This window comes from Falco rusticolus, chromosome 13 (genome assembly GCF_015220075.1).
Source record: "Falco rusticolus isolate bFalRus1 chromosome 13, bFalRus1.pri, whole genome shotgun sequence".
NCBI classification, from domain to species: Eukaryota; Metazoa; Chordata; class Aves; order Falconiformes; family Falconidae; genus Falco; species Falco rusticolus.
The window spans coordinates 51,449-70,469 of NC_051199.1; the positions used below are offsets into that span (position 1 = coordinate 51,449).

Below are 19,021 nucleotides of genomic sequence, written 5' to 3' on the forward strand. Positions count from 1 at the left end.
AATTGCACTTAATTAAAAAAATGAGCTGGGGGGCAGGGGAGAGGGGACCCCAAAGCCGGGGAAGGGGTATGGTGTGTGTGTTTAAAGGGATTCAGGGTGTTTCAGGCCCCCCTGGCCCCACTCGCTGGCCTGCAGCAAGGGAGCCCCCTGCACATGCGTGTACGGTGCGTGTGCGAGTGCTGGTGACCAGGGCACACGCATGTGCAGGGGCGGGGGTGCACACGTGTGACCATGCGCAGAGCTGGGGCGGTCGGGGTTGGGTTCGAGGTCAGGGGTTGGGGGGAGTGTATGTGGTGGTGGGGGTGCGCAGGCGTGTGTGCGTGCGTAGTGTGACCACACAATGCCAGGCGTGCACACACATGTGCAAACATGTGCAAATGCATGTGCCTCATACGTGTGTATGTGTCCCCCCTTGAATTGCGGCTGGGGCGGGAGGGCCCAAACACCCCCGGCTAGGGCTGGGGGGGGCCCAAACACCCCTGAGTGGGCCCAGGGTGACCCTGTCTGTGCCGGGGGTGGGAAGGAACTGGGGGGGGGGGGGGGGGGGGGGGGGGGGGGGGGGGGGGGGGGGGGCGGGATCCCGGGGGGGGAGGCTGGGGGGTTTGGGGACATCAGAGAGGCCGAACCCTCATCCACGTCGGGGGGGAGCTGGGGCCCCCCCGGGGGCGGACGGTGGCAGGGGGGGGCCGAGGGGGGCTGCGGCTTTTTTTTTTTTTTTTTCTTTTTTTCTCCTTTTTCCGGGCGGTTTCTCCTCGTCCGGGGGGCAGCGTCAGAGGAACCAGGACTGGTGGAAAAATTGGGGGGGGGAGGGGTGAGTAGTGCAGGAGGGGCTACCCTAAGCCCATGGTTCCCCCCAGACCCACAGCATCCCCCCAACATCCTCCCAGCATTCCTGAGGGCTGCAACAGGGGTAACTGGGGGGCTGGTGGTGGGACCCACGCTGGGGGGGGCTCAGGCCCTCGTGAGGCAGTCAGGCCCCACCTGTGACACTGAGGGGGTCCCATGTGCCTGAGGGGCCCAGGTGTCCGGGTGGTGGCCCCTGCCTCAAGGCAGGCACATGGGGTCGGAGCGGGGGCGGGGGAGGGTTGGGGGGGTCGGGGGGGGGGGGGGTCGGAGGGCCCCACCCAGCACCGCGTGCCAACCGGGGCACGGCACCACCATGCCATTGGCTACCGAGCCACCGCACCACCAAGCTGAGCCAATCAGAGCACAGCTGCCCGCCGCAGCGCCAGCAGCCTGCCAAGGCCTCAAAGGTGCCAGCCAATCCGCTGTTAGCTCCTCCCCCTCCTGCCTGCTACTGCCAGCCAATCAGGCAACACCTAGCTGGCCCGCTGAGGCCCCCCATTGGCCATCAGCCCTGGGGCCCCCCCACTGGCCTATTGGCTCCACGCCCTGCTCTCCAGCGCCAGCCAATCAGAAGCTGCCACCACAGGGCAGGCAGCCAATCGGGCGTCGTGCCATGGAGCCGGGGGCCAATGGGGTGCCCTGCTGGGGGTCATGACCCCTGGCCCACGGTGCCACGGTGATGGGGGTGCAGGTTGCCATGGCAACGCTGGGGCAGGGTCCCACCCCTCCATTGTTCCCAGCAAGGCCCAACAATGACATCATGTCTCGTTGCCCCCGGCAACCAGACGAGTCAGGCGGGATGGGGGGGGTCCCAGTCCCCCCAGTGCCTCCCAGTTTGGCAGCTGGGGGCTGGAGGGTTGTTTCTTATTACCTGCCTAATTAGCCCACGGTGGGCGGGAGGGGCAGGGCTGGGGGCAGGGGTGTTGGGGTGTGGCTGGGGAGGGGAAGGGGCAGGAGAGTGGGGGCATACACAAGTGGGGGACACACATGTGTCTGAGAGGGGACACATGAGTAAGGGGGACATGACATGAGAGTGGGGGGACACACAAGAGTGGGGGGGACATGAGAGTAGGAGGGACAAAAGAGTGGGGGGGGACATGGGAGGGGGACGTGTCTGGGAGGGGACGCACACGTTGGGGGACACCCACAAGTTGGGGGGACACACACAGAGGGGTGTCTGGGAGGAGACGTGTGAGCGGGGGACACACACACATGTCCAAGGGGGGGCCACGGGGGGACCCAGGTGTTCAGGAGGGGACCCATAGTTGGGGGGACACAAACCTGCAAGCACTGGGGAGACCCACGAGTGGGACACCCCCGCGCACCCCCGCTGGGAGGGGACACACAAGTGTAGGGGGGAACCACGTTTCTCGTTGCATGTCCCCTCCCGTGGAGGGGACCCATGGGGGGAAGGGAACCAGGTGTCTAGGAGGGGACCCACGGGTTGGGGGTACCCACAAGTGGGGAGGGGCCATGAGCATGGGGGGGGACCCCAGTGTCTGGGAAGGGACCCACAAGTGTTTTGGGGGGGGGGGGGAGGGTCCTACCTGCTGCTGGGGGAGGGTCAGAAAGTTGCCGTCGCGGGGTCCGAGGCCGACAAGGCGGGGGGCAGCGGCGGTGCCTGACGCTGCGAATGCTGCAGGGAGAGCGGGCTCAGCCCAGCCCACGCGTGGCACAGGCGTGTGACACGCCACACAGGCGTGCTGAGACCCCGCCGAGGGGGACACCCCAGGGAATGCCACCCGCCCCCTCCCCATGAGAAGCCATGGGGCAGGGGAACACATGTGTGCATGTACGTGCACGTGGCTGCACACATGTGTGCACAGGGTGAGGCCACGTATGTGTGACCACACACGTGTGCATCCAGGGCTGCGCGTGTGCAGCCTCCCCTGCACAGGGGTTCAGGGAGGGGGTGCTCATGCAGCACCAGGACTCCCCTCCCATGGGACACCCTCCCCCCCAACAGTACTTACCTGTGGGGACCCCCCCCATGTCCCCCCCCCGCCCCAAGGGTGGAGCCAGAAGGAACTGCAGCCATCCTGGTGCCCCCCCCACCCCCAACAGGGGACCCAGGCATCCAGCCCCCCCGCCGGCACAAGGGACTGGGCAGCCTGTGCCCCCCACCCCCCAACCGCCCCCCCTCACCGAAAATGGGGTAAAACCAGGGAAAAATGGAAAAGGGGTAAAACAAACTGAAAATGGGGTGATGAGGCGCCGGCAGGGCCATGGCGGAGGTGCCCGGGGTCAGGGGACTGTGATGGGGGACGGTGACAGCAATGACGATGCGGAGAAGGTGATAATGCATGGGCAGCCGGGCCGGGTCACCCTGTCACCTTGTGTCACACACACCCCGCCCCCGCCCCGTCACCGTCACCACCACCCCCCTCCACCTCACCCACCACCCCCACCCCACTCACCACCCCGGTCACCTGCTGCCCCCACCCCCTCACCCCCGCCCCAACCCTGGGGGTCACCTCGGTGCCACCCATGTCCTCGGTGCCATCCCACGCCTGCCTGTGCCACCGCCGGGTCGCCCCAGGGCCACTGTCACCACTTGCATCACCTGCACCCCACTGCACCCCACTGCTGTGCCCCCCCACGACCGGGCACCCTGTCATGGCACCCCTGCACCCCACTGCTCCAGCAACCCCCACACACCCCACTGCTTCCCCCCTCCGTGCCCCACTCCTGCACCCCCCCACAACGGCTGACCCCCCTCCCCCCACGGCCCAGGTCCCGGCTGCGGGTGCAGTGGGGTGCAGTGGGGCGCAGTGGGGTGCAGGTGCTGGGGACTTACGGGGTGCCGCGGGCGCTCCGCCCTGGGGGCCGCTGGGGGCTTTGGGCTCCGGCGGGGGCAGGGGCAAGGGTCGGGCCAGGGGGGCCCCCGTAGCCCCCCCGGCCCGACCCTGTGCCCCGCACGGCTGCAACGAGAACACGGTGACGGGCACCCCGGGGGGGACCCCCCAGGTTGGGGGTGGCCGCACGGTGTCATGGGGAGGGGGCGGTGGCACAGGGGACACGGGTTCGCGAGGGGGGAGAGTCCCCAGGGGTTTGGGGGGGGGGGGGGTTGTCCCAGCGTGGGGGTCCCCGTCACCCCGGTCCTGGCCCCTCCGCTACAGGCAGCGCGGCTGCCCGGGCACATCTGCATACAAGCTCCGCCTCTGTTACTGTATTTGCATGACAGCCCCGCCCCTATGGCCTTATTTGCAAAAAGTCCATCAATTTGCACTCCGGCACCGCCTCTGCGCCTCAGTTGCATACAGGCTCCACCTCCTGACAGTCATTTGCATCTAGGCCACAACTCCGGGGATGTGCCTTGTGCGGGTCCCACCTCCGCGTCCTAATTTGCATACAATCCCTGCCTCCAGGGAAACTACCCTGCACAGGCTCCGTCTCCTGCCGCTACATTTGCATACAGGCCCCGCCCCCATGGGCACACACTGCCACGGAGACCGGGCGCCTCGGTGGTCCCCCGGGAGCTGCGCAGGGACCAGCGACCCCACCGGTCCCAGTGACCCCACTGGTGGTCCCAGCACTGGTCCCAACAACTGGACTAGTCCCGGCACTGGTCCTAGCGCACAGCACTGATCCCAGCATCTGGACTAGCCCCAGTGCCTGGACTGGTTCTGGCACTGGCCCCAGCACGGATCCCAGTGCCTGGCGCTGGTCCCAGCACTGGTCCCAGCATGCAGACAGGTCGCAGCACGGGTCCCAGCACTCAGACTGGTCCCAGTGGCCGGTACCAGTCCCAGCATTGGTCCTGGCACCCAGACTGGTCTCAGTGCCTGGTACTGGTCCCAGCATTGGTCCTGGCACCCAGACTGGCCCCAGCGCCTGGCACTAGTCCCAGCACCCAGCACTAGTCCCAGCATTGGTCCTGGCACCCAGACTGGTCCCAGTGCCTGGTACTGGTCCTGGCATTAGTCGCAACACTGGTTCCATCCCCGCAGATCCCCAAGTGCAGGGTCAGACAAGAGCATGGGACGGGGCGAGGGGGAGGGCTGTCAGCACCCCCTAGACTCCCACAGCATCACCACATCGGCACGTCCCCCATCACTGTCTCCCTACATCCCTCCGCCCGCGCACACCCCCCAGCATCCCTGTCCCCCCGAGCGTCCCCTGCGTGTCCCACTCCCCACATCCCCATCCCACCTGGGGGCCCTGGGCGGCACCGTCGGCGCAGACGAACTGGACGAAGTCCTTGAGCGAGTCCTGCCCGTGGTGGTAGCGGATGGTGGGGTGGGCGAAGTAGGGGCTCGACTGGGGCAGGAGGGACCCCGACGGGAAGTGCAGCGCCGAGGCCGTGGCCCGCGGGCTGCCTGCAAGAACCCTCAGCGCCAGCCCGGGCAGCCGCGGGACCCCCAGGGAACGCGGGACACAGGGAAGGGGTCCCAAGTCCTCCCAGGAGTATGGCCACGGGGACAGGGCACAAGTGTCCGAGGATTTCCACCCCCCACCAGTGTTCCCCTGCTGCCAGAGCCGTGTTTGCTCAGGTGGGACCCAGGGGTCACCCTACCACCCGGGGGGTCCCGAGGAGCTTGGGGGGATGGGGGGCATGGATGGGTGAGGCAATGCAGAGGGGGTCCCCTGGGAGAGGCGCAGGGTGCTGGGGGTGGGTGGGCTCCCTGGGGGGGGAGGGGGTTGTCCTTGGCGGGGGGGTCTCACCGGGGCGGACGCCAGCCAGGACAGGCAGGGGGTGGTGGCCGAAGGCCATGCGGGGGGCAGCCCCGTGCCCCGACAGGGCACTGCAGAAATCCAACTTTCCCGACTTCTTCAGCGCTGCCGGGCCTGGGGGGGCCGGGGGGGTCGGGGGGGCACCCGGACCCCAGCACCCCCATGGCCCACTGGGGACCACCTACCCCCCCTGTACCCCCAGATTTCTCCCACACCCCAATGTCCCCTCCTCAGGCCTCCCAGCACCACCCACCCTCCCCCCCAGCTCTCAGGGAACCCCCCTGGCTCCCAACACCACCCCGCACTCCCTCCCCAAGTCACCTGCGCCCCTGTAGCCCCCCTTTGCCCTTTATTGCCCACGCTCCCCCCCGTCCTTTTATCACCCACTCATATCCCCATCCACCCCTAGGGACCCACTGCACCCCCCCGATCCCCCTTGTCACCCCCTCCCACATCCACACGCCCCCATGTCCCCTGCATCACCCACCAGTGTCAACGTCCCCCCCCCAGGGTCCCTGGCTGCTGCCAGGGGCTGGGGATCGCCCCGGCCCGGGGTAGAAGACGTCATCCCCGGGACCCTCCAGGTCCCCCTCGTCCAGCGCCTTGGGGCGCTTCGGGCCACTGCCGGGACAAGAGTGTCACCTCCGGGGATGGGAGGGTCATTCCCCAGGGATAGGGGTTCCCCCCGCCCCCCCCCCCAACACAGCATCACCCACCAAGAACTGAAGCATCACCCGCACTGGGGACACTGGGATGTATGGGAGTCCTGGAGGGTGCCCAGTTTGGGGGGGTATAGGGTATCCTGGAGGGCTCTCAGGTGGTTAGAGGGATCCTGAGGGGGTCCCAGGGGGCTTACCACGTTATAATGGGGGGCTCCGGGGGGGCCAAGGGGGTTATGGGGTCCTAGGAGTTATGGGGGGACCTCACAGGGTTATGTGGGAGTCCTGTGGGGTTACAGGGGGTCCCATGAGTTATGGTGGGGTCCCATGCGGTAATGGTGGGGCTCCCAAGAGTTATGGGGGGTGTCCAAAGACTTACAGGGGAATCCGTAACTCCCAAGAGTTATGGGGGGCAGGGGGGGGGTCCCAAAGGTTATGGGGGGAGTCCCAGGGTACCTGGCGGCAGGGGGCCCCAGGGGTCGGCGGCCAAGGGCGACGGGGCTGATGTTGTAGTAGCCCCCCGAGCTCTCCAGGTCAGCCAGCGAGAAGTTGGGGCCTGATGCCGTCGCCACAGGGGCTGGGGGACATGGGGGACATGGGGGACCCACACGAGATCCCCCCAGAGCCACGCCTGTGTCCCCCATGTCTCCATTTCCCATGCCTCCCCCCATTCCCACAACACTCCTGCCTCCTGTCCCCATCACGTCCCATCCCATCACTCTCCCTGCCCCCACATTCCCCATCATTCCCCTCCGTGTCACCCTGTCCCACCCCATCCACCCCCAGTGTCCCCACTTACTCTGGGACACCCTCACCAGCTCCGTCACATTCCAGACGCCCGACGTCACGAAGCAGTCCTGGAAGGTCAGGTGCCCTGGGGACATGGGACACATGGGGGGACACCGCGCTGGGGGCGGGGCACAGGAACACCACGGGGACAGAGGGTGCTGAAGGGGGGCACTGGAACACTAGGGAGCTACAGGACGGGGCACTGGGAGCATTGGGAGGGTCCAGGGGGAGCACCGGGAGCACTGGAAGGGTCTAGGGGACCGCAGGGGGGCACTGGGAGCACTGGGGGGGTCCAGGGGACCGTGGGAGGGGGCACTGGGAGGGTCCAGGGGGAGCACTGGGGGCACGGGGAGGGTCCAGGGGACCGTGAGAGGGGGCACTGGGAGCACAGCGAGGGTCCTGGGGACTGCGGGAGGGCACTGGGGGGGCTTACCATTGGGCAGTGGTTTGATGTCCGCGTCTCCCTGGGGGTTTGAACTGTCAGATTGTCCGGAGTCTGTGGGAGGGACGGGCTCAGGCCCGGACATCGGGATCCCCCCCCAGAGTCTGGGCTCCCCCCGCCCCCCCCCCCTTCCACCCCCTGGGATCCGGAGTCTGGGGTCCTCGCCCCACCCTGGGGGAGGGGCAGTCCTGGCCACCCGGGTCCCAGCACTGAAGGGCCCCTTGTTCCCGCGGGGTCGTTTGAGGTGAACGTCCGCCGGGACCTCAGCTGCGCCTGGGCAGCTCCCCTCTCCCAACCCCCACCCTGTGGGGGACCCAGGCGTCCAGGTGCCCCCCCCCCCTCCCCATACAGGCCCCAAGCATCTGGGTGCCACCACCTCCCCCGCCCCCCCTCCCCCGAGGGGACCCAGGTGTGTGGGTGCCCCTTGGCTGGGTGATGGGCGGGGGGGCATGTGCAGCAGCCGCAGGGGGCCGGGGGGGGGGGCCAGGGCTGGCAGGGGGCCGGGTTGGGCCAGGCTGGGGGGGGCTGGGGGCCGCCGTGGGGCCGGGCTGGGGGCCAGGAATGCACTGGCCCCCCGCCAACGGGCAGCGCCAACAAAGCAGCCATTGTCTGCACCGAGTCGGGGTTGTGGGGGGGCACCTGGACGCCTGGGTCCCCCCCCAGCACCCTCCCGCACGCCTTCCCCCCTGCCCCCACCCACCCCCCCACCCCAGTGGCAACCACCATCTGCCTCAGACACCTGGGTCCCCCTCACACCCCCACCCCCAATGCCAGGGCGTCCCACCCTCGCCTTGACACACACACCACCCCCCCCTCCCCCCCATTCCCAACACCTCCCCATCACCACCCCCCCGGGGTACCAAGTCCCCCCCCCCATCCCAGGGACCCAGGCATCCGAGCCAGGGAGGGGCAGGAGGCCAGGTCCCCTCCCCCCTTTTGGCCCTGCTGCATCACCCTGTGGGGTCAGGGGTCAGCAGGGCGCGTGCCGGGTCACGACCTCTGCAGGGGGGTCGCGTGGCGGGCGTGTGCCGCCCTACCCCCACTGCCCACCCAGACGCCTGTGTCCTCCCGCAGCCCCCAGACTCGGGGAGACCCAGCAGGGGGTCCTGTGAGCTGGGGGGAGCCTGGATGCCTGGAGCCTGAGCAGGCCCCCAGACCCCCTTCCCTCAGCCCCCCCCCATCCCATGCCTCAGTTTCCCTGCCTCCAAACTGGACCCAGCAAGACCCCCTGCCACGTCCCTGTAGGTTCCCAGCCCCACAGCGTCCCCACAGTGTCCCTGTGTCCCCAGCCCCAGCGGGGGGTTCAGGTGCCACTGGGCAGCTGTGCCCTGACCCCCCCGTGGGGGCCCCCCCTCCCGCACCTGCGTCCCCCGGAGCCAGGCGCTCGGGCGGCAGCGGCTGCGTCCGTCACCTGCGCAGCCCCCGCAGCCCCTATGGATCCCGCCAGCCACACAGACCCCGATGGCTGCTTGCAGCCCTGTGGGCCCTACAGACCCACCTGGAGCCCCACAGAGCCCAAGAGACAGGTGCCAGCAGAGCCCCATAGAGCCAGCAGAGCCCTATCGAGCTCCACAGATCCCACAGATCCCACAGAACCCAATAGAGCCCCAGACATAGAGGTCTCAGCAGAGCCCTATAGAACCCGCAGAATCATATAGAGCCCCATAGCCCACAGAGCCCTATAGAGCCCCACAGAGCCAAATAACCCCCACAGAACCCTATAGCACCCCACAGAACCCCAGACACGGGGGTCCCAGCGGTGCCCTATAGAGCCCAAGAAGCCCTATAGAGCCTCACAGAGCCCTATAGAGCCCCACAGAGCCAAATAACCCCCACAGAACCCTATAGCACCCCACAGAACCCCAGACACGGGGGTCCCAGTGGTGCCCTATAGAGCCCAAGAAGCCCTATAGAGCCTCACAGAGCCCTATAGAGCCCCAGACACAGAGGTCCTAGTGGAGCCCTATAGAGCCCCACAGCTCCACCTGAGACCTCAGAGACCTACAGACCCTATGGGACCCCCTTGCAGGTGCCTGCAGACCCCTACGGACACCTATAGACCCCCCCAGCCTAGAGCCTGAGCCCCTGGCAGGGAAAGGGACGCCAGTGTCTGGGCGTGCCCCCCCCATGGGGCAGGTTGGCAGCAAGGGGGCCACCACCAGCACGGCCCTGGGGCACACGCGTGACCAGAGACATGTTGGAGGGTCCCCAGCACAGAGGGGGCTATTGCAGGGGGGTGACACATGGTAGCACAGGGGTCTCCAGCACTTGGGGGGGTGTCCCCCATCCCAGGAGGGTCCCACCATGGGGCTGCAGTGCCGCAGCGCGTTTCGGGTGCCAAAAGGCGCCGCCATCTTACGCACGGGGGGGGGGTTTGGCACTGCGCCCCCCCCAGCCAGCAGCAGCCAAAGGGCCCCCAGGCGGGGGGGGGGAGGGGGGGGGGGGCAAGGGGGGTAAAGAGGGGGGCGGGGAGCCAGGGCTGCGTACAGGGCCTCGTGCCGAGCACAGGGGCACGGTGCCAACCGGGGCCATTTTGGCGGCGCCGGGTGGGAGCTGCGTTGGGGATTTGAGCCCCGCCAGGCAGGCAGGGGAGGGGGCTAGGGGGGTGAGGGGGGGGCTGCAGGGCTCCCCCACGGACGTGCTGAGATTTGGCACATGGGCCTGTGGAGGGGTTTCGTCTTGGGGGGGTGGGAGCGAAGGATACACACCCCAACGTGCCCTCTTCTTTACCCTGCCACCCCCCCTCCCCAATTCACATGGGGGACCAAGGTGTCTGAGCCGCCCCTCAGTGAGGACCCCGGCACCTAGAGGCCGACCACTGGTAAAGTGACCCAAAATCCCTTGCTTTAGCCGCAAAATGATGCCTCCCACTAGCAGGAAAAATGGGACCAGGTGTCCAGCTTGGTGTCCCCCGCTGGCACATGCACACCCCCCCATGCCCCCCACCCCATGCACACGTCTGTCCCCATCGCAGCCCCTGCGGCACTGCGCGTGCATTCCCCCTCCGCCCTGGCACTGTGCGCACACGCGTATGCACTGCTGGTGCCCCGCAGGCACGGGGGCGGATGCCCCTCGCACGCCCACATCTCAGCCGGCACAAAAGCATCCACGGGGAGCCCGTCCCATGGCATTGCACGGCACTGGGTGCCCGGTGGAGCCCAGTGCCCAGTACGGCACAGAGCTTGGTCTGGCGCCCACGGCGCATGGCTCACGGTGCGCAGTCTGGCACGGCGTGCAGCACACGGCTTGGCACGCGGCACGTGGCGTGTGTTTTGGCACACGGCGCGGCTTTGTGCGAGGCACGCGGGGGATGGCGCCCCCGGCCAGGGCCACCCCAGGTGGGCATGGAGCAAAGGGGGGGCCCCCAGGTGACTGCGCAGAACCACGGAGCCAGCGCAGCCCCAGCGCAGGATCCAGCTGCGGCAGTCCCTGTGGCGTCACGGCAGGGATGGTGGGGACCTCTGTGCCCCTCCGGAGATGCCCTGCCCACCCCCCCACTGTGCCCCCTACTCACCAGGTGCATGGACGAAGTAAGCCAGGTAAAGGTCGAGCTCCTTGATTGTGACGCCGATGTGGTGGGGCTGGACACAGAGGCCGGGGCTGGCGCACTGCGGTGCCTTGGCCAGGCGCTCGCCATCGGTGCTCTCCAGCGGGACGCCCTTGAAGAGGATGACCATCACCAGGTCCAGACGCCAGACCTTGTCGGCTTGGCGCAGGCAGTCGATGCGGCGTATCTTGCCCTTCTGGTCAGGGTTGGAGAGGACGCAGCAGGGTGCTTTCTTGCCAGTGACGGACAGCACGAAGTCCTCACGGCACTCGGGCCGGATGTCCTTCCGCAGCTTGGCCAGGAGGCGCGAAGCCCATTTCTGCTTGACCTCCGGCTTCTCGCCCAGCAGCTCGTCCTTGACGGCACGTTCCTCCTCCTTCGACATCCTCTTCTCGTGCTTCTTGAAGTACTTGCGCTTGCGGGCCTGCAGGTTGAACCAGGTGTAGGAGAAGGCCCGGACGTGGGGCAGCAGCGCCTCGATGAAGGGGTGGAACTCATCCTGTGGGGTAGGGGGTGGGGGGCATCAGTGGGGTGGCTGCCCCCCACAGCAGCTCCCCGGGGGATCCCACCCCCATCCCCGGCATCCCACGCACAGAGCTCCCCAGGGGGGATGTGCGGTCCCAGCACCGCAGCGGGGGCAGCCCTGGGGATGGTCCCATCCTGCGTAGGAAGCTGCAGGGTGCTAGTGCTGGGCAGGGGTTGTTCCCCCCCCCCCCTCCCGGTATGGCTGTCTGTGGGGATGGTGGGGGGTGCTCCTGGAGGCACCCCCGTTCTGCCCTGTCCCAGCCCCTGGGGATGCTCGCACTGCCCTGGGCGCTGCTGGGTACCAGGGATGCAGGATGTGGCCCCCGGGGTGGTCCTGGGGGGCTGGGGGGGGGGGGGGGGAGGAGGCAGCCCCGTCCCGGGTGGGGGTGCATACCGGGGGTTCTGGTGCCCAGTTGGCTCCGGAGACGAGGCGGCTGCCGACCTTGGTGCCAGTGCGGCCCCGCGGGGCTCCCGTGTGCCCAGCCCGGGGACAACTCGGCTCCAGTCCCCAGCCCTGGTCCCCGGCCCTGCCTGGCTCCCGGTGATGCTCCCGCTGCCGTCGGGGCTCGGCTCCCCCGAAGCCGTCCCCAAGCCACTTGCCCGGTCCCGGTCCCCGCTGCCAGCCCCGCGCCCGGTGCCACCGACCCCTGCCGGTCCCCGGTGTGCCACCCCCCGTCCCCTGTATCGGCTGCCAGCGCCACCGGTCCCCGTCCCCCGTCCCTGCCCGTTAGTGCCGTCGGTCCCCAGCCCCATCCCGGTCCCGGACCCCGCTGCCCGTCCCCGCCGGTTCCGACCGTACCATCGCGGCGGCTCATCCCGGCCGTGGGCAGCTGCCAGTCGGGCCCCGGCGGGGCAGAACCGGGGGCGGACGGACTGGGACGGGGCGCTACCGGGGGGAAGGGGTTAACGGGGGCTACCGGTGAAGGGAGGGGGGGGGGGCGGGTCCGGGGGGCGGACACTGCGGGGGGTGGGGGGGTGTCAGATACCGGGATCCCGGTTACCGGGGCGGGGTGGCGGGTCCCAGCTGGCGGGACAGCGCGGGTCGCGGGGGTCCCTGCTGGGGTTGGGTAGAAATTAGGGGGGGGGAATGATGGGGAGGGGTCCCGGTGCGGGGGTCCCGGTGCCGCCGCGGAGCCGCAGCCGGAGCCGCCGCCGCCGCCGGGCGCGGAGCGCGCGGAGCCGCCGCGGCCCCTTTTGGCACCGGGACCGGCGCGGCGGCGGCCAATGGGAGCGCAGCGCGCGGGGGGAGTGGCCACCCTATTGGTGGAAGCGGGGGGGCGGGACCCGCGGTGGGGAGGGGGGGGGGGGCGGCGGAGTTCGGGGCCGGGACACAGTGATGGGGGGGAAGAGGGGGGGGTCAGCGGGACAGAGCGCAGCCGTGAGGGCACGCACACCACACACACACACACCCAGTTCGGCCAAAACACGGGGATCTGCACCCAAAATTATCGGGGGGGGGGCACGACCCTCCTGCAAAATCCGTCGTGCAAAAGCCTCGTGCAAGGCAAGGGGGTCGAGCGAGGACGCCAGGGACCGCGCTGACACCAGGGGCCCATCCTGGGAGTCCGAGGGGGTCCGTGCCCCGCCCCCCTCCAGACACACCCCGGGGGGGGGGGGGGGGGGGGGGGGGGCCCCGATTTTGGCCGCTTTCCCCAGCATCAACGGCCCAAATCCTCCATTTCTGCCCCCAAATCCCGACGCAGCACTCGGAGCCAACCCCCTGCCCCCCCCCCCGATAATTAATTCCCTCTGTGCAAAATAAAAAAACCCACAAAATTTGGGCATTTTGTCATCAGAGCAGGGGGAGGCTCTGTGTGCCCACATCCCACTAGCCCCAAACCTCACGGGTTTCACCCCAAAACCGCAGTGGGGGGGGTGCGCTCCCCAGCCCCCATTCCCACTGTGCTTTGCAAAAGGCATGGAACAGGATGTGGTGGTACCGGTACCGGGGGGGAGGGGGGGCGGGGGTAGAGGGGGCACGGAGGGGGTTCTGAGGTTGCCCAGGGTGCTCGAATGAGGCGTCGTGATTCACACGAGGGGTCGCACGTCACACACATCAGCCCTGCTCATGGTGCCTCTGGCCTGGCCGCCCGTGGGGGCTGGGGTTGGGGGGGGAACCCGGCATCAGAGCCCCCTCCCCACCCTACAGCCCCCTCCCAACTGGGTGCAGAGGACCTACCCAGGTCCCCTCCCTACCCTACAGCCCACTCCCAACGGGGCTCGGGGACCCAGGCATCGAGGCCCCCTCCTACCCAGACACCCCCCGCCCCAAGTGGGCTCAGCAGCCCCAGGTGTTGGAGCCCACCAGCACCCACCCGGGCACGGGGAGGGTGCCTGAACGCCTGGGTCCCCTCCCGAACGCCTGGGTCCCCTCCCTGCCCCGCCCTGGGATGCCAGGTCCAGCAAGGAAGGATCTAGAGCTTTGGCCACAGGGCTGTGCCCAGGCATCGGGGTCCCTGCCTGGGGCCAGGGTCCCCCCCGAGGGGCCAGGGACCGCGCTGAGGGGGGGTCTGGCCCTGGTGCCGCCGGGCTGCCATTGGCTGCGCCGGCCCCGCATTGAGCCGCAGTCTCGGGCGAAGCCACGTCGCCGCGTCCACAGCTGCGAGCGCCCGGCAAAGCGCCAGCGCGGCGGCAGGGGGGGCGGCGCCGGAGCGGGAGGGAAAAGCCCAGAAAAAACAGAAAAGAGGGGAAAAAAGAGAAAAAAAAAAAAGAAAAAAAAACCCACCCCCCCCACCCCACCCCCCTCCCCAACACAGCCCCCCCGGCCCAGCAGTGCCCGCCCTCCCGCGCCGCTGCCAGCTCCCCCCGGCCCTCGGCTTCGCCGCGAGAGAAAACAGCCCGAAACAGCCGGAATTGCCGCCAAAAATCCCCCCGGCGGCCCCTGACGCCGCTGCCAAGACCCTCCTGTGCAAGGGGGGGGGCAGCTGTGGTGGGGGCGGACGAGCCAGGGGCGTCCTGGACCCTCCGGCTGGGGCGGGGGGGACGTAACCACGAGGGACCCCAGGCGCAGGCCGGCCGGGACCACGGTTATGTGTGGGGCTGGGGGGACCAGGCGCTTCAGTGGCCTCAGGGAGAATGTGCCGGATGGTTCTGGCAGGGACCTTGGTGCTTGGGGCGGGGGGGGGGCACCCATGATGCTGGGGGGGCGCCAGGCATGCAGTCTGCCCGGAGGGAGCCGCCTGCCTGCCACCCTGCCCGCAGCCACGTGGAGGACCCAGCCCGCTCGAGGGGAGCCCGGCTGGCCGGGACCTGCCCCCAGCGCAGCACCAGGGACGGGACCCCCGCACCCAGATCGGGCTGGGGGGCTGGGGGGGTGCCGGGCGCCGGAGGGTGGGGGCAGACGCTGCAGCAGCTCAAGGCAGCGCCGCAGGGCGTGGGGCCGATGTAGTTTGGCACCAGCGGACGCAGGCGTCCAGGCGTACCCCCCTCCCCCCCCCCCCGACCCCAGCCTCCACCAAGCGGGGGTGGGGACCCAGGCTCTCGGGCAGCCCCCCCCTCCCAAAGCCTGCTCCCTCCCCAGAGTGGACCCCAGCATCCCGACCCCCCTCTCTGTGGCCTCCTGCCAGGCCAGGCTGGGGGGGCCCCACGGTGCTGCGGCATCCAAGAAAGCTTTTTGTGGCCCATCAATAATTCAGGGTCCCCCCGGCCCCCCCAGCCTGGCCAAGGGCTCCTCCATTATTGATGCTGCCAGCACAGCCCCACGGCTGCGGGGGGGCGGGCAGACACAGAGGGGACATGGGGGGACATTGGGAGGGGGGGGACACCAGCACAGCTACAAGTGCCGCAACATGGGGCTGCAGCAGCGCCAGCAGCAAAGCCCAAGCACACGCCTCGCCACGCGTGTCAGGGTGCGCGCACACACCTCATCACGCATGTCAGGGCACGCACACACACCTCGCCACGCACATGCAGCATGATGGCGCACAACCGCTCCACACGTGGGCAGCACACACCACACACACGTACAACCCCCCTCTAGAGTGGCACACACGCCTGTCACCCGCCTCCGCCTCGCACAGCCCCAGGTGCCTCGCACGTGGCGGGGGGGTGGGGTGCGGGGGTGGGTGGTGCCTCCCCCGCACTGATTGCATCAGCCGGTGGCACAGCCCCGCACGGCCACGCGTGGGGCACGGGACTGTCACACACGCTTGGCAGGGGCACGCATGGGCTGCACCTTGCACACATGTGTCGCATACCTGGCGCATGCAGGGATGCAGCACAGGCGGTGTGGGAGGCAGTGCGCACACATGTTGCGCACACGCCGCACGGGGAGACACGCACCGAGCGTGCAGGCGCAGCTGCCACGTGTGCATGTCGCCTGCACGCACATCATGCACATGGTGCATGCACAGTACATGTACTCTTGTTACATACATGTGCATCTGCAGCCCCCATAACACACGCGTGCATCCTCTCTCCATCACACACACCTGCACCACACAACATACGTGTGCACATCCCCACTGTTACACATGTATGACCCCCACACCTCCCGTTGTGCACCCGCAGCCCTTTGCAAGCTCCAGCCCCTATAGCCTATAGGTGCCCAGGTCGCCGCCCCAGTCCTCGCCAGGCCCTATAGGCGCCATACAGGCCAGCTACAGGCTGGGGGGGCTGCAGTTTGGGGGCGCTGGGGCACCTCTTGCTCTCCCCCCAGCAGCTCTGCACCCTCTGCGGGTCCCGGTACTGGTGTAGTTGAAGCTACCAGGTACCCCAGCAGTGCCGCAGTGCTGTGCCATGCTGGGCTGTGCCATGCCGCAGGCACTGGAGCTCATCCCAAACCTGCGCCACACGCCATCCCCTGACGCCACGTCCTGCCCAGGCACTGCGCTTGGCTGGGGTCTGTCACCCCGGGCACGTGGTGCCTGTCCCATACATGTGGTATGCGTGTTCTGTACATGGATGTACATAGCATGCACCACACCAAAGCCCAAACCCACATTACATTTCATGCTGCGATGTGCACGTTGGCAGCGCTGCGCGCTCTGCACTGCGGCGGGCACGGCATCAAGCATGGCACCCACCAACACCACGCTGGCATGCCCGATTTGGGGCAGGGGGTGGCTCTGCATGGTGGGAACCCCCAGCTGGGGGGTCCTGGGGAGACATGGGGGGACCCTGGCCCAGCGAGCAGCTGCAGCACCGACAGCCAGAGCATGGTGCTGAGCCAGGGGCTGCACCCCAGCGAGGGCTGGGAGCACGCGTGCAGCTGTGGGGGCTCACGGCAGAACCGCTGCTTGTTACGCCAGCTATAGGCTATATCGGCTATAGGATACGGCGGCTATAAGGGCCAAGGGCTGGCACGGCACCAGTGGCAGAGGAGGTACAGCTTGTGCCTGGCCAGCCAAAGCTCCCAGCGGCAGGAGCTGCTGCTATACATGCTGCTATAGGTGCCGCTATACATGTCGCTATGCGTCCTGCTGTAGGTGCTGCTATGCGTGCCGCTAGCTGTGCCCACAGCTGGAGGCAGCGGCCTGATCCTGCGTGTGCTGGGGGCCTAGCCCAGCACCAGGGTGACACAAGGCCAGGGGACATGACACATAGTGGCACCGGCCTAAAACTCCCCAGAATTGGCTCAAAACCAAAAGGGGGCAGGGGGGAGTACACGCGTGTCAGCACACAGTGCCTGCACGTGCACGCACCCTGACACGCTTCAGCACACGCAGGATCGGGCCCACGAGGCCACCACACAGACGTGTGCCAATCCATGTGTGTACAGTGCGAGAGTGCGGGCGTGCACATGCATGTGCAGAGCACATATGTGTGCAAGGCACAATCCGAAGTGGCAACACAGGTGAACGGCTGCGCGTGCAATGGGGCGTGCAAGCAGGAGCACACACATGTGCACCGGTCCAGGCAGGCAGGCTTAGTGGCGGGTTGCTGGCGTGTGCAGGCAGGAGCACACGCATGTGCAATGGTGTGTTGCTGGCGCGTGCACACGCGTGTGTGGGGCGGGCGCCGAAGCTGCGAGAAGCGCTGCTGGCCGCCCGCCCAGACGCAACCGGCCGCCAAAACCGCCCCGAAAAGCGGGAGAAAAGGGCAATGGAGGTGGGGGGGGGAACAACAGCAACGCCCGCCAGGGGTGGGGGGGGGGGCAGGCTGCCCCAGCAAGCAAAGTGGGACCCTGGGGGGATGCCAGGGCAGCCTCGGGGGGCCGTGGGGACCCCCACAGGGAACCCCCATAGGAGCTCCCGTGCCACAGCACCCAAAATATGCCCCCACCCAGGATCTCCCGACAACGCCTCTGCCTACTGCCCCCACTCCCCCCCCCAACTCCTCACATACACCCCTCAATTGCCACCCCACTCCTCACGGTCCCCTGCAACGTCCCAACAAAGCGCCCCAAGACGAGGTGTCCCCCGGCCCTTGTGCCCCCGTGGAGGTCTCTGCCTCGCCCAGCCCCACGGAACCCCCTCCCCACCACCCGGGACAACCTTTCAGCCCGACCCGGCACTGTCCACAGGTGAAAACACCCCATGGGCACTGACGGCCCCATCCCACGGGTGACACCTCCCGTGGGACAGACACCCCCCATCTCGCCAGGGGGGGACCACCCTGAACCACCTCCTCCCCCCACATTCCCCCCTGGGAAGGGGCTTCGCGACGGTACCGGCTGGGGGGGGGTCCCAGGGCGCTGCCCCGCTCGGGACACAGTTTCACCCGCACCAGGATGAGCACAACAGGCCCCCCCGCCCCACGGCCACTCGTGACGCGTGGCCACAGGCACCGACTGGGGGGGGCGGCAGCCTCGGAGCAGCCCCCCCACACACACACTTCCCGGTACCGGTAACCGTCACCCCTCCCCACAGCAGCCCTTTTTTTTTTTTCTTTTCTTTTTTTGGAGGGGGGTGAACAACCACTTGCAGCGCACAGCAAAACCACGACAGGACACCCCCCCCTCCACTCCCGTTACTGCCCCCTCCCCGTTACCGGCCGTCCCGTCCCCCCCCCCCCCCGGTACCGCCGCCCCTCCCGTTATCGGCCCCCCCCCCCCGTTACCGGCCGTACCTGGGTGAGGCAGTACGGGGAGTACATGGCGGCAGTGTCAGCCGCGTGGGGGCATGGCGGGGGGAGGTCCGGGGGTACCGGGGGTCCGGGGGGGTCCCGGCTCCGAGGGGGGGTGCCGGTACCAGCTGCGCGCGGGGAAAGTTTGCCCGAAGTTGGCGCCCGCTGCACTTTTGCCGCGGGAAGCGCCGCGCCGGCCACGCCCCCTCTCGACCACGCCCCGGACACGCCCATTCTTGGTGAGGCTCCGCCCCCCGCTATTGACGGCTACGCCCCCGCCTGTGTGGACACGCCCCTGCCGCGATCGCCCCGCCCCGGCCGGGAGGGACACGGGGGAGACGCGAGGGGGGGGCGGGGGGACATGGGGACACAGGAGGGACTCAGGGACACGGGGGGGGACGTGGGGGGGACACGGGGGGAGCAGGGGGCACGGGGGGATGCAGGGGGACACAGGTACCCCCCAGCCCCTCCCCCAGCTCCCCCCCCCCCCCGGGCAGAGATCCCGCAGCCACTGGCCCAGGTGAGGGGGCCCAG

At 68.6% G+C, this 19,021-nt stretch overlaps 1 protein-coding gene across 7 annotated transcripts; it reads right to left on the minus strand.

The window, feature by feature from the left end:
- Window positions 1-713: 713 nt before the first annotated feature.
- NFIX (nuclear factor I X) lies at window positions 714-18,744 on the minus strand. Of its 7 annotated transcripts, XM_037407339.1 has the most exons (11): window positions 18,491-18,741; window positions 10,925-11,456; window positions 7,402-7,464; window positions 6,979-7,053; window positions 6,636-6,756; window positions 6,008-6,141; window positions 5,512-5,634; window positions 4,999-5,165; window positions 3,644-3,767; window positions 2,394-2,482; window positions 714-784 (listed from the first exon to the last, which is right to left on the minus strand). In XM_037407339.1, exons 1-11 carry the CDS (start codon window positions 18,719-18,721, stop codon window positions 770-772), a joined length of 1,674 nt encoding a protein of 557 aa, XP_037263236.1. In that variant the 5' UTR covers window positions 18,722-18,741; the 3' UTR covers window positions 714-769. The 7 variants fall into 7 exon arrangements, with proteins under 7 accessions (XP_037263236.1, XP_037263231.1, XP_037263230.1 ...); XM_037407334.1 differs by lacking the exon at window positions 3,644-3,767 and having other exon boundaries at window positions 4,999-5,058; window positions 18,491-18,744; XM_037407333.1 differs by lacking the exon at window positions 3,644-3,767 and having other exon boundaries at window positions 18,491-18,732.
- Window positions 18,745-19,021: the final 277 nt, after the last annotated feature.